Genomic DNA, 24,715 nt, shown 5'->3' with positions numbered 1-24,715 from the left:
AAATATCATGGCTTGGGTCAGGCACACTTTAGCCCCCTAAGTGACATCTTTGCTTCTTAACACTTTAAAAAGGTATTTTGCAGCATTTCTGCCCAATGCAGTATGTTGTTTGATTTCTTGGCCACTGCTTCCATGGGCGTTGATTGTGGATCTAAGTAAAACGAAATGCTTGACAACTTTAATCTTTTCTCCATTTATCGTGGTGTTGCTCATTGGTCCAGTTGTGAGGATTTCTGTTTTCTTTATGGTGAGGTGTCATCCATACGGAAGGCTGTAGTCTTTGATCTTCATCAGTAAGTGCTTCAAGTCCTCTTCTCTTTCAGCAAGCAAGGTTGTGTCATCTGCATACTGCAGGTTGTTAATGAGTCTTAGTCCAATCCTAAGGCTGTGTTCTTCATATAGTCCAGCCTTTCATAGAGTCCAGTTTTAAGTCCACAACTTAGGGACATAAAACAACACAAATATATTATCTTACACTTCTAGAGGTTAGATGTCCTAAAATCAAGGTGTGGACAGGGCTGATTCCTTGTGGAGTTTCCAGGGGAGAATCCATGCTTTTTCTAGAGTCTAGAGACCTCTTACATTCTTTGGCTCTGAACCCTTCCTCCATCTTCATAGCCAACGTTGCAGCCTACTCAAATCTTTCTCTCTTTCTGTTTTTCTCTCTCTCACCTATTCTTCTGTAGTTACATCTCCTCCCTGACTTTGCCCTTCTTTCCTTCCTCTTATAAGAATCCTTTTTTTTTTTTATGTCGGGTTTACCCGAATAATCTAGGATAATCTCCCTTTCTCAATATGCTTAATTTAATCACACTACAAAATCCCTTTTGTTGTATAAGGTAACATATGCACATGTTCTGGGAATTAGATCATGGACATCTTTGAGTGGGATCACTATTCTTCCAGCCACAGTCTCTAAGCAGTTTGAGAGGCAAATGACTCATCCTTCTTCCACACCGGATTAATAATGTATTTTTATTAGTAAGACATTTAATTATAATTTACTTACACATACCTCCATAATAATATGTTATGCCTCTTTTTAAGTTTGTCCCTCCCAAACATGTTTTTAAAGATGATATTTAAAAAATACAAGTAGAATTTCTCATTTTCCCCACATCCCGTGAATGGCCTTGCACACTTGTGGTAAGTGCTGAGCCCTCTTTAGAGATGACTGTTCTGAACCACCTTTTTTCTGAATTCAGTGCAAGTCTTTGTCCTGAAGATTTCTCCTTGCAGTCTAGTAAATCAAAATTAAACCAGTTGCCGCTGGATTGATTCTGACTCATGGTGACCCCATGTGTGTCAGAGTAGAACTGTGCTCCGTAGGTTTCAAAGACTGATTTTTTTTTTAAGTAGATGGTCAGGCCTTTCTTCTGAGGGGCTTCTGGGTAGACTCGAGCCTCCAATCTTTGGTTAGCATCAAGTGCATTAACACTTTGCCACCACCCGGGGACCCAAGCAGTCCTGTAGGACAAGAAATGCATATGGTACTATTGTGCTTAAGATGTGGTATAATGAGAGCAGTCAGAGTACAGGTTTTGATGTCAGTCAGGTTGAAATCTCAGAGCTATCTGTTATAAGCTGTCCAACATTGATCACATTGCTCAGACCCTTGGGCCTCAGTTTTCTCATCAGCAATGTGAAATAACATCTACCTCATATGTTGCTTGTTAGGATTAAATGAGATGAGCTGAAACTCGTCAGAAAAAGATTGTTGTTGTGGTTGTTGTTAGGTGCCGTCAAGTCAGTTCCAACTCATAGTGACCCTATGCACAACAGAGTGAAACACTGCCCAGTCCTGCTCCATCCTTACAATCTTTGTTATGCTTGAGCTCATTGTTGCAGCCACTGTGTCAATCCACCTCGTTGAACATCTTCCTCTCTTCCACTGACCCTGTACTTTAACAAGCATGATGTCCTTCTCCAGGAACTGATCCCTCCTGACAATATGTCCAAAGTATGTAAGAGGCAGTCTCACCATCCTTGCTTCTAAGGAGCATTCCGGCTGTACTTCTTCCAAGACAGATTTGTTTGTTCTTTTGGCAGTTCATGGTATATTCAATATTCTTCTCCAACACCACAATTCAAAGGCATCAGTTCTTCTTTGGTCTTCCTTATTCATTGTCCAGCTTTCACATGCATATGATGTGATTGAAAGTACCACAGCTTGGGTCAGGCGCACCTTAGCCTTCAAGGTGACACTTGTTTTTCAATACTTTAAAGAGGTCCTTTGCAGCAGATTTGCCCAATGGAATGTGTTGTTTGACTTCTTGACTTCCGCTTCCATGGCTGTTGATTGTGGATCCAAGTAAATTGAAATCCTTGACAACTTCAATCTTTTCTCCATTTATCATGATGTTGCTCATTGGTCCATTTGTGAGGATTTTTGTTTCCTTTATGTTGAGGTGTAATCCATACTGAAGAGAAAAAGATTAGACTGGTCTATAAGACATAAAATGATACTCATGAAGAGTGTGCTTCTTAGTTGAAGTAGACACATAAGACTAAATGGGCAGCTTCTATCCAGAGGTGAGATGGGAAGGCAGAAAGGGACAGGAGCTGGTTGAATGAACACGAGAAATCTGGGGTAGAATGGAGGCGTGTGCTGACATATTATAGGGATAGCAACTAGAGTCATATAACAATGTATGTATAAATTTTTGTATGAGAAACTAACTTGAGCTGTAAACTTTCACTTAAAGCACAATTTTAAAAAAATGAGATGGGCTGAGTATGTTGAAAATGTTCATTTTAACAATAATATGACATTGGATTAATACCCTTTTCAGTATTTGACCTTCTGACTTGACTTCGTTTTCTTACCTGTGCTTAGTACCCATTTCCTGACTCCATCTAAGGTTGATTACTTTCATCAAAGGCCACTTTCCTCTTTTTCATGTTGTGTTGTTGTCGTTAGCTACCGTCAAGCCAATTCCTATTCATGGCGATCCCATGGGTGTCAGAGTAGAACTGTGCTCCATAGGGTTTTCAAGGCTGTGACCTTTTGGAAGCAGATCATGGGGCCTGTCTTCTGAGGTTACTCTGGGTAGGTTAGAACAGCCAATCTTTTGACTAGTAGTTGCACACTTAGCCTTGCAAAATTGTTTTACTCGAAAGTTCTGAGAGGCCTCTGCCTTTGCCCAGCTGTACATGTGCCAGAACTCAGGACCTTGAGAATCTAAGGGCCAGGGGAGCACAGAGAACCAGTCGTCTTGCCCTGTCACCCCTAGCCTCACCCCCTTCCCATTGGCAATGCTGCTTTTCACAAGGAAGAATGATCACCATCAACTGGTATTTCCTGTTGCTGTTTTGTTCACAACACTGTAGCCCTCGGAGTGCTTCCTCCTCAGGCTTTTGGCATTTTCAGAAGAAGAAGAGAAAGGCGCTGTTTGAGATCATGCAGCAGTGTTTGTGTTTGCAAAATGTCTCTCCCATTAGACAATTCCAATTTAAAATATAGATTAGCTCTGATAAAACTGACCCAGGCTGACTTTTCTTTTTGATGGTTTCAATTTCAGGCTTATGCATCACAAATGATTATAGTAAGACAGGGTTTTGACAGAACAGGGGTAAGAGTTTTGAATTCTTACCTGCAATTTCCAGCTCTAGGGGATAAAAAAAAAAAAAAACTAGTGCCGTAATAGCAGAGAGAAAACAACCCCAGTAACCTGGTTGTAGGATATGAAAACGTGCTGAATTTTCCCCTTGGAGCTGTATGCTTCTAGGCATTCAACAAGTCAATTTTCCTAATGAACAAATAAACTCTCTTCTACTAGATTATGAGCCTTACAAAACCTGTCAGATGCTCCTTTTGCCTTGAGTTCGAGGAAGCTCGGGGAAACTTAATGATTAGTTACACAAATTATTAGCCTAGATATTTTTTATATTCAGCCCCTCTATATATGTGGTTTTTACAGTCTGTTTCTATTTTAATGTTTTATTTTACATATGACTTTGTAAGCAACTGTGAAATTTTTTCTGGGTAGTTTTTTTTCTGCCTTGGATTCTGTAATACTCTTCTCACTTCTGATCTTTCTGACTGTTTCTCCTGCCCCTTTCTCCTCGGCCTCCTCTGCCCAATATTTTGGTGCCGGTGTTTCCAGAATTTTTGTTCTTCTCGCTGCATACTGGCTAAGAGCTCAGCTGCTAACCAAGAGGTCAGCATTTCGAATCCAACAGCTGCTTGTTCCTTGGAAACTCTATGGGGCAGTTCTACTCTGTCCTATAGAGTTGCTATGAGTTGGAATTGATTCGACGGCAATGGGTTTGTTTTTTTTCTTTTTTTGGATACTGATGACTCCCAAATCAGTACTTCCAACTCTGGCTTTTTTTCAAGTTTGATTCAGATTTAAATATATCCACCACTTGTTAAGCAAAGAGTATTTGTATGTGTCACACGGGAGCCTTAAACGCACAATGACTCTAAATCAGAGCTTATCACCTTTCTCCCCCAGATTTACACTACTGCTCTGTTCCTACCCTCTAACATCAGGGGACAGCTCAGGCAAAGGCCCAGTGTCACAGGCAGAAACCCGGGAGTTACCTAAGAAGCTTCTCTCTCACCCCCACAGTCACCATCTTTATCTCACTGATCTTCCTCCTCAGAACTTTGGAAATCTGTCCCTGTAACTTCATTTCTACTAGCTCTGAATTCCAGATCTGGACCCAGGTGATACCTCTCATTCTGGCTGCTCCCTTCTCTTCCTAACTGAATCATGTAATGCTGAAAATGTTCCTATTGTTTCCCCTTGCCTACAGAATCAAATGGAGATTTTACCAGGAGGAAACACAAGGCCCTCTGGGTTCTCATCTACCCCTCTGTATCTGTCCCACCACTGTCCACCCCTCATTTTATACCTGAAGAGCTGCTTACCATTTGCTGTGTGCACCACATTCTACTTCCGTAGTTTTACTGATGTTGTTCTGTCTACCTGGAATGCTGTTTTCACCTCTCATTGCCTACTTCTTATACAACCTTAACTCAGCCCCAGTGTTATTCATTCAACAGATATTTACGGAGCATCAAGTACGTGCCAAGGACACCTGGTGGTGCAGTGGTTAAATACTTGGCTGCTAACTGAAAGGTTAGCAGTTTGAACCCACTCAGTGGCTCCATAGGGGAAAGATCTGGCCATCTGCTCCCACTAAGATTACAACCTAGAAAACCCTATGGGGCGGTTCTACTCTATCACATGGGGTTACTATGAATTGAGATGATATTGACAGCACCTAACAACAACAAGCATGTGTCAGGCAGTGTTGGTCCCAGTGTGGAACACACAGATACAGACACCATCCTCAGGGAGCTTAATTCTAATGAAGCTTTCACTGAACTTGGTTTAAGTGCCTTCCTGCCCCCCGCACCTCAGCAGCCTGCACATGGTGTCAATACACGGAATACACTGGGCTGGTTGGGCTGAAATCATCTTTTGTTCTCCCTGTCCTTGTGTATTGAGGGAAGGGGCCATGCCATAGTCATCTCAGTGTTCTCAGCACCCAGAACAGTGTTCGTAGCAGGAGCAGCAGCAGTTGCCGTGGAACCAGTTCTGACTCCTTGGGACACCATGCGTGTCAGAGTACAACTGTGTTCCATAGCGTTTTCAACGGCTGGTTTTTTGGAAGTAGATTGTCAGGTCTTTCTTCTGAGTCTTCTCTGAGTCAACATGAACCTCTCACCTTTTGATTAGCAGCTAAGTGTGTTAACCATTTGCACAACCACCTGTGCTTAGCACTTGGTGGATTCTCAGAGTGACTCCCTTGTTGAATTCAGCTATTGGCTAGGAATACATAACTCCATGTTCCAGCTTCAACTTCACATTCTCAAGGAAGTTTTTCTTGACCTTCCAGAACAGGTCAGACACCCTCTAGATGCCCCTAGAACATACTGTACTATTTTTCCTCATCTTTTTGCAAAAATAAATTTTTTAGATTTTTATTGTGCTTTAAGTGAAAGTTTACAAGCCAAGTCAGTCTCTCATACAAAAGCTTATATACACCTTGCTTTATACTCCTAGTCGCTCTCCCTCCAATGAGACAGAATATTCCTTCACTCCACTCTCTAGTTTCGTGTCCATTCGGCCAGCTTCTGACCCCCTCTGCCCTCTCATCTCCCTTCCGGACAGGAGATGCTACCACAGTCTCATGTGTCTACTTGATCCAAGAAGCTCAGTCTTCACCAGTATTATTTTCTATCCCATAGTACAGCCGAATTCCTCTCTGAAGAGTTGGCTTTGGGAATGGTTTCTGTCTTGGGCTAACAGAAGGCCTGGGACGATGACCTCTGGGGTCCTTCTTGCCTCAGTCAGATCATTAAGTCTGGTCTTTCTACAAGAATTTGGGGTCTGCATCCTACTGCTCTCCTGCTCCCTCAGGGGCTCTCTGTTGTGTTCCGTGTCAGGGCAGTCATTGGTTATAGCCGGGCACCATCTAGTTCTTCTGGTCTCAGGCTGATGTAGTCTCTGGTTTATGTGGCCCTTTCTGTCTCCTGGGCTCATAATTACCTTGTGTCTTTGGTGTTGTTCATTTTCCTTTGTTCCAGGTGGGTTGAGACCAATTGATGCATCTTAGATGGCCACTTACTAGCTTTTAAGACCCCAGATGCCACTCTTCAAAGTGGGATGCAGAATATTTTCTTAACAGATTTTATTACGCCAAATGACTTAGATGTCCCCTGAAACCATGGTCTCAAAACCCCCACCCCTGCTACGCTGGCCTTTGAAGCAGTTGGTTTATTCAAGAAACTCCTTTGCTTTTGGTTTAGTCCAGTTGTGCTGACCTCTCCTGTATTGTGTGTTGTCTTTCCCTTCACCTAAAATAAAACTTATCTATTATCTAATTGGAAACCCTGGTGGCATAGTGGTTAAGTGCTATGGCTGCTAACCAAAGGGTTGGCAGTTCAAATCTGCCAGGCACTCCTTGGAAACTCTATGGAGCAGTTCTACTCTGTCCTGTAGGGTCGCTATGAGTCGGAATCAACTCGATGGCACTGGGTTTAGTTTTTTGGTTTTAATTAGTGAAAACCCCTTGCCCTCCCTCCCTCCCTGTTCTCGTAACCATTAAAGAATATTTTCTTCTCTGTTTAAACTATTTTTCGAGTTCTTATAATTGTGGTCTCATACAGTATTTATCCTTTTGCAACTGACCATTTTACTCAGCATAATGCTTTCTAGATTCCTCCATGTTTTGAAATGTTTCACAGATTCGTCCTTGTTCTTTATCGATGTGTAGTATTCCATTGTATGAATATACCATAATTTATCCATTCATCCATTGATAGGCACCTTGGTTACTTCCAACTTTTGCTATTGTAAACAATGTTACAATGAACATGGGTGTGCATATATCTGTTCGTGTAAAGGCTTTTATTTCTCTAGGATATATTCCAAGAAGTGGGATTGCTGGATCATATGGTAGTTCTATTTCTAGCTTTTTAAGGAAGCACCAAATCAATTTCCAAAGTGGTTGTACCATTTTACACTCCCACCAGCAGTGTGTAAGTGTTCTAGTCTCTCCACAACTTCTCCACCATTTATTATTTCATGTTTTTTGGATTAATGCCAGCCTTGTTGGAGTGAGATGGAATCTTCTTGTAGTTTGATTTGCATTTCTCTGATGGTTAATGATTGTGAGCATTTTCTCATGTATCTGTTAGCTACCTGAATATCTTCTTAAGTGAAGTGCGTTTTCATATCCTTTGCCCATTTTTTAATTGGGTTATTTGTCTTTTTGTAGCTGAGTTTTTGCACTATCGTGTAGATTTTAGAGATCAGGCGCTGACCAGAAATGTCAGAGCTAAAAACTTTTTCCCAGCCTGTAGGTAATCTTTTTACTCTTTTAGCGAAGTCTTTGGATGAGCATAGGTGCTTGATTTTTAGGAGCTGCCAGTTATCTAGTTTTTCTTCTGCATTCTTAATAATGTTTTGTATACTGTTTATGCCATGTATTAGGGCTCCTAGCATTGTCCCTGTTTTTTCTTCCATTATCTTTATTGTTTTAGATTTTATATTTAGGTCTTTGATCCATTTTGAGCTCGTTTTTGTGCATGGAGTGAGATATGGGTCTTGTTTCATTTTTTTTGCAGATGGATATCCAGTTATGCCAGCACCATTTTTTAAAAAGACTATCTTTCCCCCGTTTAACAAATTTTGGGTCTTAGTCAAATATCAGCTGTTCGTATGTGGATGGATTTATGTCTGGATTCTCGATTCTGTTCCATTGGTCTATGTATCCATTGTTGTACCAGCACCAGGCTGTTTTGACTACTGTGGCGATATAAGAGGTTCTAAAATCAGGTAGAGTGAGGCCTCCCACTTTCTTCTTCTTTTTCAGTAATGCTTTACTTATCCGGGGCCTCTTTCCCTTCCGTATGAAGTTGGTGATTTGTTTCTCCAACTCATTAAAAAATGTCATTGGAATTTGGATCGGAATTGCATTTTGTCTATAGATTGCTTTTGGTAGAATAGACATTTTTATAATGTTAAGCCTTCCTAACCATGAGTAAGGTATTTTTTCCACTTATGTAGGTCTCTTTTGGTTTCTTGCAGTAGTCTTGTAGTTTTCTTTGTACAGGTCTTTTATGTCTCTAGTAAGATTTATTCCTAAGTACTTTATCTTCTTGGGGACTACTGTAAATGGTATTGGTTTGGTGGTTTCCTCTTCAATGTTCTTTTTGTTGGTGTAGAGGGAAAAAAAAAAATTGATTTTTTATATTTATCTTGTATCCTGATACTCTGCTCAACTCTTCTATTAGTTTCAGTAGTTTCTGGAGGATTCTTTAGGTTTTTCTCTGTATAAGATCATGTCATCTGCAAATAGAGATACTTTTACTTTTCCTTACCAATCTGGATGCTGTTTATTTCTTTATCTAGCCTAATTGCTCTGGCTAGGACCTCTAGCACAATGTTGAATAAGAGTGGTGATAAAGAGCATCCTTGTCTGGTTCCTGATCTCAAGGGAATGCTTTCAGGCTCTTTCCATTAAGGATGATGTTGGCTGTTGGCTTTGTATAAATGCCCTTTATTATGTTGAGGAATTTTCCTTCTATTCCTACTTTGCTGAGAGTTTTTTTTGTGAATTGGTGTTGAACTTTGTCAAATGCCTTTTCTGCATCAATGGATAAGATCATGTGGTTCTTGTCTTTTGTTTTATTTATGTGATGGATTACATTAATTGTTTTTTTAATGTTGAACCATCCCTGCATACCTGGTATGAATCCCAGTTGGTCATGGTGAATTTTTTTTTTGCTATATTGTTGAATTCTATTGGCTACAGTTTTGCTGAGGATTTTTGCATCTATTTTCATGAGGGATATAGGTCTGTAATTTTTTTTTTTTTCTTTGGTGTCTATCTGGTTTTGGTATCAGGGATATGCTGATTTCATAGGATGAGTTTGGGAGTATTTAGTCCTTTTCTACGTTCTGAAATACCTTTAGTAGTAGTGGTGTTAAGTCTTCTCTGAAAGTTTGGTAGAACTCTGCAGCGAAGCCATTCAGGCCAGAGCTTTTTTTGTTGGGAGTTTTTAAATTACCTTTTCAATCTTTTCTTTTTTTATGGGCTTATTTAGTTGTTCTACCTCTGTTTGTGTTAGTTTAGGTAGGTAGTGTGTTTGTAGAACTTCATCCATTTCTTCTAGGTTTCCAAATTCGTTAGAGTACAATTTTTCATAGTAATTTGATATGATTCTTTTAATTTCAGTTAAGTCTGTTGTAATATCACCCATCTCATTTCTTATTTGGGTTAGTTGCTTCCTCTCCTGTTTTTCTTTTGTCATTTTGGCCAATGGATTATCAATTTTGTTAATTTTTTCAAAGAACCAGCTTTTGGTCTTGTTAACTTTCTGTTTTTTTTCTGTTTTCTGTTTCATTTAATTCTGCTCTAATTTTTACTGTTTGCTTTTGTCTGGTGCCTGAAGGTTTCTTTTGTTGTTCTCCTTCTATTTGTTCAAGTTGTAGTAATAATTCTTTGATTTTGGCCCCTTCTTCTTTCTGTATGTGTGCATTTATTGATATAAATTGACCCCTGAGCACTGCTTTCGCTATGTCCCATATGTCCTTGGACCCCTGTCACAGGTAGCTGGGTGACCTGAGTGGAGCCACCAGTCCTTAGGCCCCTGATGTGGGTAGGTGAAGGGCCATGTTTAATAGGCAAAGTGGTGTCAAACATCAAACACCCACCTCTCCACCGCACAGCTGAAACAGTTGCAGTCTGTTGACAAGGGCCTATTCTCCTGAGACAGGCCCACACAGGTTCACACAGGGGCGAAAGTTATTCAAAGTCCATGGACCTTTTATACCTGGACAGGAGCCACTTCTGTCCTGAGCTCGCCAGGTTAGTGGAGCTGGCAGATTGTCTTTTCCCCTATTGTGAATTTATTCCTTATCCAAGGCTGGGAGAATGGCTCAGAGTGTGCAGCAGGACCTATCTCAGGCCCAGGGAAATCGACAGCCACTGAAGCCAGCTCGTGGGCTGGGGGAGCAGTAAAATGTATGCAAGGACTTAGCTTTTGCCGAGAACACCATTCTTCTCCGGTTCTTGGGGTGTGAGTAGGCTGTGTGGCTGGCTGTTTTTTCCTGAGGAAACTGCAGCTGAACATTACCCCCAGCCGACTGCAGCCTCAAGGTTCCCTGGCTACTTAGGACTGGCAACCCCTCTCTGCTTCTCAACTGTCTTTTCCTCCCCCTGCCATTCAGTCCATTTTCTAACTTTGCCTTTGATGCTCAGGGCACCTAGCTTGTCGTAAATATAATCATTTCACTTATTTTTTTTGGACCTTTGTTGTAAGAGGGTTAACCAGAAACTCCTGATTACTCTGCCATCTTGGCCCTGCCTTCCTGCACAATTTTAATATATTATTGTTTCATCTATTTAAGTTATTTCTTTTAGTTTGATTTTCTCCACTAAATTATAAATTGCATGAGGTTCATGTACAGCTCGTGAAGTGCATGGCTTCTAATTAGTGCTCTATAATATTTGTTGACTGACAGACTGACAATCTGATGAAAATCCTGAATGCACTGGTACGGCCTGCAGAAAACTTAGACCCAACTGCCACTGGCCCAATGCCTTACTCTACCCATCTATAAAATAGAGATATTTCTGTGGGATGATGTTGTATAACAGATAAGGCTTAGATAAAATCCTATCAAGACAAATGTGCGTAAATACATTACGTAAAAAAGAAAGGATGGGATTGAAAAATTCAACACATCAGCTGAAATTTCACGTGAGGTTGAAATGCCTATTTCTGTAAAAAAAAAAATTTCTGTATATGGTATTTAATTCTTCCATAAGTAATATAACCATTTTCTTCTCTTTTCCTTCTCAGTGTCTAAGATGGCAATTCTTGTGCATAATGAAGTTGAATCAGAACAGGTAACAAGTCTGAGAAGTATTTGAAGTATATAACCTAAATTTCTTAAATTCACAATAGAGGTTTGCAAAGACGGATCAGGGAGTGCAAGATACTGCCAAGTGGCAAAATGCATTGCAACTATTAAGAAATAGCCAAATAATCTGTAGACTTGCAGTCTTGGCAGAAACAACGTTGATATTTTTACTTCTGTATGTGCAGGTGCTTTGAAAAGGAAAAAGGCAAAGTACAAAAACATGCATGTGCAAAATCATTATGTGTTTCTTTTCGATGGCCCAGGATTAATGACATCCTGTTGAATCAACACCTGCCACCAGTTTTTCTCTTATTTTCTGATAGTAACCTTCATTTATTTTTATTATTACAAAAAGTGAACTCAAGCTGCTTTAAGTAAAAGCTTCAGGCAGCACAGAAATCTCTAGAGGAAAAGTAAATGTCCCCATCCCTTCTTTCTTATTCCCCGTCTCTCTTTTCAGAGACATCCACTCTTTTGTCCTGTCCTAGCTGCTGTCCCAATGGCTCTGTGATTTGTCAGTTGGAGGCAGGACAGGATGGGCAGGAAATAGAACGTGGCCCAGGCAATGGCTGATGGTGCAGCCCCTACAAGAACTGTGATTCTGATGCCTAGATGCCTGCCTACAGGGCAGTGCTTCTCAAGCTCTTTGGTGTCAGGGCCACTTTTTACTCTTAAAAATTAAAATTGAGCCATTAGAAAAATTTATTAATTCTTTTAAAAATAACAATAGCAAACCCATTACACATTAACATGAATAACACACATTGTATGAAAAACAACTATTTTTTCCCTATAGAAAAAAAATCATGAGAAGAATGACATTGTTTTACATTTTTGCAAATCTCATTCAAGTGTGGCTTCATAGAAGGCTGAGGGAGTCAGTATCTGCATCACGCACTCTGTGTGCATCAAAGTAATGATGTCATCACACCTTACATAGCCTCTGGGAAACCCCACTGTACATCTCCAAGAGAGTGTGAGTGAAAATAGCAAAAAATATCTCATAAAAATTGTTTTGATCTTGTGGGCCACTCCCAACTACTCTTTGAGAAGCACTACTGTAGAAAATTTCAAATTGTGTTCCATTTTTAATTTTAGCCTGTTTTTACCTAGAAGCCCAAGTCAGCGGTGAAAGGAACTATGCAGGGCTAGGGAAAGTTCAAAAGATTTAGAACGTGGCCAAGAAGGAGATAAGACTATGGAAAACACAGCTCACAACACAGCGTTTCTTATTTTTATTTTATTGTGCTTGAGGTGGCTTACAGAGCAAATTAGTTTCTTATTAAACAATTAATACACACACTGTTTTGTGACATTGGTTGCCAATCCCATGACACGTCAACACCCTCCCCTTCTCGACCTTGGGTCCCCCATTACCAGCCTTCCCGTCATCCCCTCTTGCCTCTTGTCCTTGCCTCCAGGCTGGTACGCCCATTTAGTCTCTCTTTTTTTTTATGGGCCTGTCTAATCTTTGGCTAATGGGGGAACCTCAGGAGTGACTTCATTACTGAGCTAAAAGTGTGTCCAGGGGCCATACTCCTGGGGTTTCTCCAGTCTCTATTAGACCAGTAAGTCTGGCCTCTTTTTTTTTTCTTTTGTGAGTTAGAATTTTGTTCTCCATTTTTTCTCCAGCTCTGTCTGGAACCCTCTATTGTGATCCCTGTCAGAGCAGTCAGTGGTGGTAGCCCGGCACCATCTAGTTGTGCAGGACTCAGTCTGGTGGAGGCTGTGGTAGTTGTGGTCCATTAGTCCTTTGGACTAATCTTTCCCTTATGTCTTTGGTTTTCTTCATTCTGCCTTGCACCAGACAGGGTGAGACCAGTGGCGTATCTTAGATGGGTACTCACAAACTTTTAAGTCTCCAGATGCTACTCACCAAAGTAGGATGTAGAACATTTTCTTTATAAAGTATGTTATGCCACTTGAGTTAGATGTTCCCAGAGTCCATAGTCCCCAACCCTCAGCCCAATAATTCAGTCTCTCAGGGAGTTTGGATATGTCTATGGAGCTTCCATAACCTTACATTGGTCAAGTTGTGCTGATTTCCCCAGTGTTGTGTACTGTCTTACCCTTCACCAAAGATACCACTTATCTATTGTCTATTTGGTGTTTTTCCTTCCCTACCCCTCCCCTCCCTTGTAACCATCAAAGATTGTTTCTTTTTGCCACAACACAGTTTTTAAAAATCTTTTCTTAAAATTTTTTTTATTGTGATATATATAACAAAACATTTGTCATTTTAACCATTTTTATGTGTACAATTCTGTGACATTAATTACATTTATCATGTTGTGCTACCATCACCCCTATCCATTTCCAAAAGATTTTTTCACCCCAAACAGAAACTCAGTGCCCCTTCAGCAATAACTTCTTAATCATCCCTCCGCCTAGCTACTAACCCCTTGCCGTTGAGCAGACTCTGACTTATAAAGACCCTGTAGGACAGAGTAGAAATGCCCCACAGAGTTTCCAAGGAGTGCATGGTGGATTCGAACTGCCAACCTTTTGGTTAGCAGCCTTAGCTCTTAAACACTGCACCACTAGGTTTTTCCCCCAGCTACTGGTGACCACGAATAAACTTCTGTCTCTATGCAGTTGCCTATTGTATTTCATGTAAGTGGCATCATACAGCAGAAGGAGCAGTTGCCGTCGAGAGGATTCTGACTTCTGGGGACACTAGGTGTGTCAGAGTAGAACTGTGTTCCATGGGGTTTTCAATGGCTGATTTTTCAGAAGTAGATCATCAGGCTTTCTTCTGAGGTGCCTCTGGGTGAACTTGAACCTCCAACCTTTGGTTAGCAGCTGAGTGTGTTAACCATTTCATATAAGTAGCATCATACAGTATTTGTTCTTTTGTGTTTGCCTCATTTCACCCAGCATCATGTTTTCAAAGTTCATCCATGTTGTAGCATGGATCAGAACTTCATTTCTCTTTATGGTTGAATAATATTCTATTGTATGTATGTAGCACATTTTGTTTATTCATCCATTTGTTGATGGACATTTGGAACACAATTGTTTATTTATTAACTTTTATTGAGCTTCAAGTGAACGTTTACAAATCAAGTCAGACTGTCACATATAAGTTTATATACGCCTTACTCCGTACTCCCACTTGCTCTCCCCCTAATGAGTTAGCCCTTCCAGTCTCTCCTTTCGTGACAATTTTGCCAACTTCCAACTCTCTCTATCCTCCCATCCCCCCTCCAGACAGGAGATGCCAACACAGTCTCAAGTGACCACTTGATATAATTAGCTCACTCTTCATCAGCATCTCTCTCCCACCCACTGTCCAGTTCCTTTCATGTCTGATGAGTTGTCTTCAGGAATGGTTCCTGTCCTGGGCCAACAGAAGGTTTGGGGACCATGACCACTGGGATTCCTCTAGTCTCAGTCAGACCATTAAGTATGGTCTTTTTGTGAGAATTTGGGGTCTGCATCCCACTGATCTCCTGCTCCCTCAGGGGTTCTCTGTTGCGCTCCCTGTCAGGGCAGTCGTTGATTGTGGCCGGGCACCAACTAGTTCTTCTGGTCTCGGGATGATGTAGGTCTCTGGGAACACAATTATTTTTTATCTTCAGAGCCTTGAGCCCCACAGTACCATATGCCTGATGCCTAAGACTTAGGGAATTTGGGAGGTATGGGTAAAATTGTTTAGATTTCTCAGAGATTTTTTAAAATTTCTGATTTTTAAGACTGGCTTTATTTTTATTTTGAGACACGTTGGGAAGTGGTGATGAAATGTTTGCTGTTGCAAATGACTGGAAGGTATTATTGGGATGGGAAAGTCATGTGATGCTGATGTTCAGAAATGAGTGAGCCGATAGCCTTCCCTGTGTCTCACCAGATGAAAATGTCCTACAACTCTGACCTGCTGATGATCATTGCGCCCTGTGTGGGATTTGTGGTGTTCCTGTTGCTCTTGGGCTTTCTCCTGCGAGGTAAGGAGGGCAGGACCAGGTGGGATGGAGCCCTGCAGAGCCATGATGACTCCAGGCAGACCTGGAAGTGGGCTGTTTCTGCTTTCTGTCCCTTTCTCCCCTCCCCAAACTGTCTAATTTCTACCATCATCCCCATCCCAGTCAAGGATGCAACAAGTAAACTCATTCTCCATAACGTACAAATGGCTTATAAAAGACCAGCTTTATTTACTAGGTATTTACTCCATGCCACAAGAGGGGCAGTAGTAGAATTCTCATCTTGAATGTGGGAGACCCAGGTTTGATTCTTGACCAGTGTATCTCATGCCCAGCCACCTCCTGCTTGTCACTGGAGCCTTGTGTTTTGCTGTGTTGCTAAACAGGTTTCAGTAGAGCTTCCAGATTAAGATGGACTGGAGAAAGGCCTGGTGATCTGCTTCCAAAAATCAACCAATAAAAACCCAGTGGATCACAACAGTCAGATCTGTAACCAACCAACCATGTAGATGGTGCGGGACCAGGCAGAGTCCTGCCATGGGTTGGGAGGTTGACTCAAAGGCAGCTAACAGCAACTCTGTGCCATCCTGATGCTATGCCCCTGGGGTACCTGATTCATTTCATGCTCACTACTGTCTTATGTGGAAAATACTATTACTATCACTGTCTTAGGGCTGAGGAAACCCTGGCTTAGCCTCTTCATTTAGCCAGGATGGGCTGAGGAAGAAAACCTTGAATGATCTTGGTTTTCTCTGTCCTTGTAAAGTAGGCTTTTTTAGTATAGGGCTCACAGATGGACTCCAGGGGAAATGTGAATCCTTTGAAATCGTATGCAGAAGTGTTTGCCTGTTCATATATGCATTTATCAAGGGACAGGTTCCATAGTTTTGTCAGATTCTCAAACCGGTCCATGACTTAGTATCTCCCTCCCCAAATTTAGGAAACCTTGCAAAAATGAGCCTTGAAACAGGGTTTACAATTTCCATGCCAAGTGTAGGCATGAGGTACCTGGCTCTATTGTAAGATGGGGGACATTGTTTTACAGTCATGAACAAAAGTTGTTTCAAGACACTCCCAGTCACCTTGGAGCCGGCTCGGACTCAGCAACCCCATGTCTGTCGAGGAGAGCTGTGCCCCACAGGGTTTTCAGGGGGTGATTTTTGAGAAGTGGCTCACCAGGACTTTCTTCCGAGGCACTTCTGGGTGGACTTGAACCTCCGACTTTTCTGTTAGCAGCTGGTGTGTTAACCTTTCGCGTCATCCAGGCAATCCTCAAGGTACTAAATGAGGAATTAACACTAGTAGCCATCTCAGCCGGTTTGAGCGGCAGTAGTCAAACTTGTATATTATGACACCTATCCCAGGTGAATACTGAAAGGGAGATTTGCAACTTACTGGAAGCCTACTGTTAGTCCTCATACAAAGACACAGGTTATGGTCTGGGAAAATTTCAAGTACGTCTCACAAAGAAGTGTTTTAAAACTCAAGTGCGTACCTGAATTCCGGGTGAGCAAATAACTCAAAAATAAAGCAGCTTGACACCATTGCCCACAAAGTCGGAACAACTTTGTAATTAATTGGAACTGCTTGGGGCCCTGTCGTTATTTGCCACTGAGTCGATTCTGACTCATGGCGACCCCAAGTGTGCTTCACAGGGATCTCCATAGCAGGTCACCAGGCTTGTTTTCCAAAGTGCCTCTGGGTGGATTTGAACCACCAACCTTTTGGCTAGTAGTTGAGTGGGCCTTCAAAAAAAAACCACACCTCCTGCCATCGAATCGATTCTGACTCATAGTGACCCTATGAGACAGAATAGAACTGTCCCATAGAGTTTCCAAGAAGTGCCTGGCGGATTCGAACTGCTGCCCTCTTGGTTAGCAGCCTTAGCACTTAACTATTATACCACCAACAGGCCTGGGATGGGGCGGGCGTAAGGAGAAATCATTTGCCAGAAGCATCTTATGGCCTGAGAGAAGGAATGGCTTTTCCTGCCAAAACCAATCTCTTAACTTCTCACCTTTGGGCCAGCATTGCTCTTTGCAAGGCAGCTTCCGGCTTCCCCTGTCATTTACAGGTTCTAGCCCAGCTACTCTGCTCACACTGCCACCTTGTCATTTCAGGGAAAGTCACGAAAACCAACTGTTTGCAGAAAAACACAAGGTAATTCATTTTGCATGATTGATTGTTGTAATGATTGTACAGGTTGTTATAGATGATTAGACACTACTCAGCGATTTAATGACTTGTGCTTGTGTTCTGATTAAACACAGGGTCGGAGACGTGTGGCAATACAGGTGAAAAAGATGTGGAGATTTAGCTCACATTAACTTCTCTCTGTTAATACTGTGTCACGTCTGTTCAGAATGCAAATACAAAGGCATGTTGCATTAATAGACGTATGACATCCAAAAAAGAGAAGGTGATGCATCACTCTATTCTGTGCTTCGAGTTGTTTGTTTGATTCTGGGTGACTCCCGTAAAAGAGCGTTGTTAAACTGGAGTTCACCAAGAGGAGAGCTGGCAGTATGGAGGATGAAGCAATTCGTAGAGCATCATTCCAATGATTTGGGTCCTCTGCCCAATGAAACCTTTGGAGTTTTTTTTTTTTTTTTAAATAGTGGTTTGAGGAATCTCTGGAAAGGGATTTGGATATCTGCCTTATTCTATAGATATTTGGGAAAGGAATGATTTTGTGCTCTCCCTTCACTTAATAATTGCAACGATACCATTGTATTTATTAACAAATCAGTATTAACACGTAGGGAAACTGAGGCCCAGTGAGATGACTTTCTGAGGTCATGCTAGAAAATCCTTTTGATAAACATATCCAGATAATTATTTTATATACTGCTACTTTAGAAACTTTTAGTTCTTTTTTTAATAATCGATTAACAAAAGCCCTTTACCTTCCCTGGCTTCAGTTATCTATAAAACAAGGAACTTGGACTAGATAGACTACAAGCCCTTTTTAGCATTAACAGCCTTTGGTTGGTTGCTTTGCAATTCAGCAGCATCTTTTTTTTTCCCTGTTCTTGGTGTTTCCCATTAGCATCAGTCTCTCTTTTTTCTTTACAGGCAGGAGAATGTTGGAGGAAATAAAAATGTCCTCAACGACGTACTACTTGGAACAGAAGACGAAGATGGCGTGTTCACACTCTAACATGTTACTTTTTCTTAGGATTGAGGATAAAAAAAAAAAAAAAATGTATGAAACATCATAATAAGCCTTAGAATTTTTTTTTAAGCCACACCTATCCCAATGATTTCATTGATTGTGTCATGCTTAGTTTCACAAGTGAAAGGTACTTTAGAGATCACACCTTCTTCTCCCCTGTACAGTAATCTCTTTTGTAGTGTTACGGCTATGTGATCTTGCACACTATACTTGAACACTTTCAGTGATGGCGAACTTACTACCACACCCAAGGGAGTCCATTCAATCTCAGGGCAGGTCTGAGACTTAGCAATTCTTAAAATAAAATCTGTCTCCCATTGTGCTTACACAGAACTTGTCTAATCTCCCTTCTACCTGGCAGCTCTTCAGATATTGGAAGGGAAACCTCACGTTTCTCCAAATTCCTTGCTTCTGGTACATAATTTCTGGTCCCTGCACTACGCCTGGAACCCTTTTGGCTCAGTGGTTAAGTGTTCAGCTGCTAACCAAAAGGTCAGCAGTTCGAATCTACCAGGCACTCCTTGGAAACCCTATGGGGAAGTTCTACTTTGTCCTGTAGGGTCACTATGAGTCAGAATCGACTTGATGGCAACAGGTTTAGTTTGGTTTTTCAATTCCCTAGTTGCCTTTGTCTTAAATGATTGGTCTCTCTCCTTGCACACTGTCATGGATTATATTGTGTCTCCCCAAAATGTGTCAACTTGGTTAGGCCATGTTTCCCAGTACTGTGTGGTTGTCCTTCATTTTGTGATTGTAATTTTATGTTAAAGAGGATTAGGGTGGGATTGTAACACCCTAACCCAGGTCACATCCCTGATCCAGTATAAAGGCAGTTTCTCTGGGGTGTGGCCCGCACTACCTTTTACCTCTCAGGAGATTAAAAGGAAAGGGAAGCAAGCAGAGAGGGGGACCTCATACCACCAAGAAAGCAGTGCTGGGAGCAGAGCGAGTCCTTTGGACCTGGCATCCCTGTTCGGAGAAGCTCCTATTCCGGTGGAAGATTAATGAGAAGGCCGACAGAGAGAGAAAGGCTTCGCCTGGAGCAGACACCCTGAATTTGGATTGTTAGCCTACTTTACTGTATACAAATAAATTTCTCTTTGTTGAACCCATCCACTTGTGGTATTTCTGTTATAACAACACTAGATGACTAAGACACACATCCAGCTTTCAGAATTCAAGCCCCTCTCTGGGTATGGTATGAGAAGCCCAGAGTCTGTGCTTTATTCGTGGTATAGAAAGTAACATAGAGTCACAGCATAGTTTTGACTCACATCTAAAACTCGTAAGTTTTTTTTTAAATCATTTTCTGTTCAAGCTTGAGTATCTTTAGAGGTGACCATGCTGTAAAACCTTATTTTTTAAAATATATTTTTATTGTGGTAAATATATGTGAAACAAAACATTTGACATTTTAATAATCTCCACTTGTGAAGTTCTGTGACATTGTTTATCATGTTGTTCAACCATTACCCTTATCCATTTCCAAATGACACCCTCATCCTTAACAGAAGCTCAGTGATCACTAAGCATTGAGTCCTCTTTTTCAAATCTTAATTCTTAGAGACTTGAAAATTTTTTATTTATTTAAAAAATTATTTTATTTTGTTGTTGAAAATACGCACAGAACATATACCAATTCAACAATTTCTACGTGTACAATTTAGTGACATTGATTACATTCCTCAAGTTATGCAACTATTCTCACCCACATTTTCTGAGTTGTTCCTTCTCCATTAACATAAACTCACTGCCCCCTAAGCTTCCTATCTAATCTTTCCAGTTGCTATTGTCAATTTGATCTTAGGGAATTTACTTTTTGAAAACAGTTAAGAGTCTTCTGGAGCACCATGTGGTGAATGGCACTGATGCTCAACTGGGCAGTGCATGGGTGTGAGAGTAAGGCAATCCAAGTAAGTTTCTCTGAATGCTACTCATGGAAATTTGCTCCTCCATATAACAAGCTTATTCAAAACTAATACCACCTACTATCAAGAGGGGTCCTGGGAAAGTAATTAAAGCAAACAGTTGTTGAATGAATGAATAAAAAGAATGCGTGCCTGAGTGAGAGAGGCCTCTGGCTGGGCAGATATATGGAAAGTAAACCAGATCTGCAAGAAAGCCCCCTGAAATGCCCCCCAGCATGTTTAGGGCAATAGCAGCATTTAACGAAATAAGCAGTTATCTAAGGTAACCATCTTTTGGATTTCTACTCTTTTGATGTTACTTAAAAAAAAAAAAAAAAAAAACAGTCTTATTACTTTACTGGCATACAGGGTAGATCCCTCACACTGCTAGTTCACAGGGACCCCACAGTTAATAAAAATTCCCCTCTCACCTGGGTACTTGGAAGACCACTTCCTTCTGGATCATTCTGTCTATGCCGAGTGGAGTGATTGGTTTGCCCTAAGTGATGGAAACAACTAGTAACACATGGATAGTTTCCTTTTTTGACTTGATTTGCCCCATTTATGCTAGCATAGACCCAAACCTGTTGCCGTCGAGATACTGGAAATGATACTGAGTAGTACACTACACTCAAACATTTCTTTAGAAACTGAGGGACAAAAAGGGTCTAGGGACAGGTTTGGGGCCTCAGTTTCCTCATCTGCAAAATGAAATGGGACTAAATGACCTTGTATGTACCATCAAGTTCTAATATTTCATAAGTCAGTGATTCACCCTGTACCTACTAGTTTTGAGGGGTGGCTGTACAAAGTACCACAAAGCTTAAAAACAATAGAAATGTATAATCTTGCAGTTCTGGAGGCTGGAAGTTTGAATTCAGGGTGTGGGCAGAGCCATGCTCTCTCTGAAGTCCCTAGAGAAAGAACTTTTCTTGTCTCTTGTAGTGTCTGGTAGCCCCATGCATTCCTCTGCCTATGTTGTGACATGGCATCTTCCCTCTGTGTCTCTGCCTCTATAAGTCTCTTCTATTTTTATAAAGACACCAGTTATATTGGATCAGGATCTACCCTACTCCAGTATGACTGCATCTTAAATTAACTACACCTAAATAAGATGACATTTGCAAGTATTGGGGGTGAGGACTTCAACTTATCCTTTTGGGGGACACAAATCAACTCCATTCTAACTTAGCTTGGAGCCCTGGTGGCACAGTGGTTAAGAGCTTAGGCTGCTAACCAAAAGGTCAGCAGTTCGAATCCACCCACCACTCCTTGGAAACCCTATGGGGGCAGTTCTACTCTCTCCTATGGGGTTACTATGAGCTGGAATCGACTTGACAGCAATGGGTTTGGTTTGTGTCTTAGTCATCCAGTGCTTCCATAACAGAAATACCACAAGTGGATGGCTTTAACAAAGAGAAATTTATTTTCTCATATTCTAGTAGGTTACACATCCAAATTCAGGGCATAGGCTCCAGGGGAGGGCTTTCTCTGTCTGTCGGCTCTGGAGGAAGGTCCTTATCCTCAATCTTCCCCTGGTCAAGGAGCTTCTCAGGCAAAGGGACCCTGTGTCCAAAGGATGCACTGTGCTCCTGGTGCTGCTTTCTTGGTGGTATGAGGTCCCCCAGTCTCTGCTTGCTTCACTTTCCTTTTATTTCTTGAGACATAAAAGGTGGTGCCGGCCACACCCCAGGGAAACTCCTTTTACCTTGGTTCAGGGAAGTGTTACAATCCCACCCTAATCCCCTCAACATAAAATTACAATCACAGGATGGAGGACAACCACACATGGCCTAACCAAGTTGATACACACATTTTGGGGGGACATAACTTAATCCATGATTTCGTTAACTTAGCTCATACTCCTGTCCCTCTTCCAAACCACCTACCACCAGCAGTGCCGCTACCAACTTGAGTCTAACTAGAAAAAGAAGAAAGCAAATACCTCCTAAACTGAACATTTAGCTCAGTGAATCTTTCTCTTTTTTTGCAAGAAACCATCTTCAAACATTTCCCAAGTATATTTCTGAAACTCCTTGATCACACTAAGAAACATTTAAATGAGCAATCATAGCATTTTACACTGGTAAGCCATGAGTTGGAATCAACTTGACAGCAACCAGCAATGGTCTCCAGGAGCCTCTTGCCTAGTAGTTCTCAACTTTAGGTCAACATGGCAATCAACCGGAAAGTTTTTTACAATACCAACTCCTGAGCGCTACCCTTTAAGGGATTCTTTTGTAATTGGTTTGGAGGTGTGGCCCAGACATCTGAATTTTTTTAAAAAAACTCCCCCAGTGGTTCTAATGTGTAGCCAGGGCTAAGAATTACTGCTTTAGCTCAGTGGTTCTCAAAGTGTGGTCTCCAGACCAGCGGGATCAGCATCACCTGCAACTTGTTAGAAATGTAACTTCTCGTCTCCATCCCATACCTACTGAATCACAAACTCTGAGGATGGAACCCAGTGATCTTTGATTTAATGAGCCCTCCAGGTGATCCTGATACACATTAGAGTTCGAGGACTATGGCAGCATAATGACCTCTAACATCAGATTGAGATTTCAAGACAGGATTCTTCCTTACCCAGGGCTCTGTGTTGGTGGGCTTGGCCAGACCAAGGGTCAGGCGTTTCCATCAGTAGCAGCAGGTAGGCAAAGATCCAAGCGAAGGTCAGTGTCAAAGATCTCATTTAATTTGCACGACTTTCTGTTTGGACTCTTGTAGTAGCTTCCTACCTATAATCATCAGCTTCACTCCTTCCTTCTCCAGTCTGTGCTCCATGCTGCAGCAGAGAGAGCTTTTGTAAATGCAGATCTGAGACTGTCTCTTGACTTTCAGCCCTTTTCACCCACAACATTCTAGACCTAATAGAAGAAGGACGCTTAGTCTCTGCCTGAAGTAGGGGTGGCAAAGTCCAATGACTTCAGAGACCAGGCAGGTGACACAAGAGGGGGGCAACAGGAAGTGATGTGGCCTGTCATAAATCCGAATGTGTATGCCCACTTAAAGATACTAAAATTCTAAATTACAATAATGTCCTGGGCAAGCAACACAAGGCTGTGGGCTAGCACATGGCACTCTGTTTGAGACTCACAGACCTGGGGGTGTGGGAGAGATGTGGGGTGGGACAAGGGTTTTAGAAAATGATAAATCATAAACATATGATTCTTATCCAGAGATTCCTTGATCAGAGTATGTTGTCGATGTAGTTGTTCCTCTCTTTCCCTCTTTGGGCAATCTGGATGAATTGGTACCCATCTGCAAACAACTTTCTGGCAAGTATTGTGTGCCACCCAGGAGACAGACTTGATTCCTGTAAGAAGCTTAAAATTTAAATGAGACAAAACATACATAGGAAATGCAGTAGAATGCAGTCAGTGCTGTTTCTTCCATTTGTTCAAGGAAGGACTTTGATGTAACACGTGGCTCTTACCTGTGGTGTTTTATGGTGGGCCCACAAACTTTAAGGCTTTAGAGAGAACCTAATTCTGCAACTTTGACCTTGGCCTTTCTCAGCTAAATAAAACAATAACATCCAATTCATAATAAGCACTTACTAGATTCTGGGCACTCTAAGAAGTGTTTCAAGGGCAGTTATCTCATTGAATTCTCACAGCAGCTCAGCAAAGCAGGTGCATTATTCCTGTTTTTGGAGCTGAGAAAACAGAACAAGCTCAAGGTCATATAGTCTAACCCCCTGTAGCAGCGTTGGCTCTTGAACCAGGCCTGAAGGACCCCACACTCTTAACCACCATCCTATACTTCACAGTAAGGATCCGAATTTAAGACTTCATAGGTTTGGCATTAAAATGTTCACCTGCGTTAGACCCAAATGGATTTGTTTGCTGGGATCCAGGGCAACCCGAGTATATTGATATTCCTCTAATCCCATTCCTTTTATGGCTCCATCTTCCTTTGTCCCCATATTACTTACCCAGACTTTGATTTGCATTTATAGAGGAAGCTGCAAGTGGAGAACCTGGCAGGAACCTTAATGAAGCCAGGTGGGACACATTTAAATGGGAATGTGTTGAACTAACTCATGAGGAGCTGAAGCCAGCTGTCAGCCTGCTTAATGAAAGGTTAACAGGAATCTGGCAATGGGTGGCTGGGGAGACTCTTTGTCTCTCTAAAGAAAACAGAAAGTTGAGAAGTGGGCTCCCTGGGTGGAGGTAAGAGCAGAAAGAAGAAACCACTTGAAACCAGAAAGGCTGGAAACAGAGTTTCATTTAGATTTGTAAACATGTTACAGTCTTTAAAAAAAAAAAAAGAAAAGCACTGTGTGTTCTCAGCTTTCTGAGCATCAAAGGACAGCGAAGGGAAGTGTTC

General features: G+C 41.5%; 1 protein-coding gene and 1 long non-coding RNA gene across 6 annotated transcripts in view; one reads left to right on the top strand and one right to left on the bottom strand.

Moving 5' to 3' along the window:
• Positions 1–19,583, top strand: part of TIMD4 (T cell immunoglobulin and mucin domain containing 4) — a 76,998-nt gene extending 57,415 nt beyond the window's left edge. For both annotated transcript variants that reach the window (XM_049874199.1, XM_049874198.1), the window contains 4 exons: positions 11,327–11,373; positions 15,235–15,328; positions 17,425–17,464; positions 18,380–19,583. In XM_049874199.1, the coding sequence (XP_049730156.1) occupies positions 11,327–11,373; positions 15,235–15,328; positions 17,425–17,464; positions 18,380–18,464 (266 nt within the window). In that variant the 3' untranslated portion in view covers positions 18,465–19,583. The remainder of the gene's footprint in view (positions 1–11,326; positions 11,374–15,234; positions 15,329–17,424; positions 17,465–18,379) is intronic.
• A 2,212-nt stretch (positions 19,584–21,795) lies between these two features.
• On the bottom strand, positions 21,796–24,462 carry LOC126061885 (uncharacterized). Of its 4 annotated transcripts, XR_007513928.1 has the most exons (5): positions 24,321–24,462; positions 23,944–24,041; positions 23,820–23,847; positions 22,970–23,709; positions 21,796–22,043 (listed from the first exon to the last, which is right to left on the bottom strand). It is a non-coding gene; the product is annotated as an uncharacterized LOC126061885 (long non-coding RNA). The 4 variants fall into 4 exon arrangements; XR_007513925.1 differs by having other exon boundaries at positions 23,820–24,041; XR_007513926.1 differs by having other exon boundaries at positions 22,970–23,699; positions 23,820–24,041.
• Between the last annotated feature and the right edge of the window lie 253 nt (positions 24,463–24,715).

This window comes from Elephas maximus, chromosome 2 (genome assembly GCF_024166365.1).
Source record: "Elephas maximus indicus isolate mEleMax1 chromosome 2, mEleMax1 primary haplotype, whole genome shotgun sequence".
NCBI classification, from domain to species: domain Eukaryota; kingdom Metazoa; phylum Chordata; class Mammalia; order Proboscidea; family Elephantidae; genus Elephas; species Elephas maximus.
The sequence above is the reverse complement of the archived record's forward strand: the minus strand, read 5'-3'. Positions and strand labels throughout refer to the sequence as shown.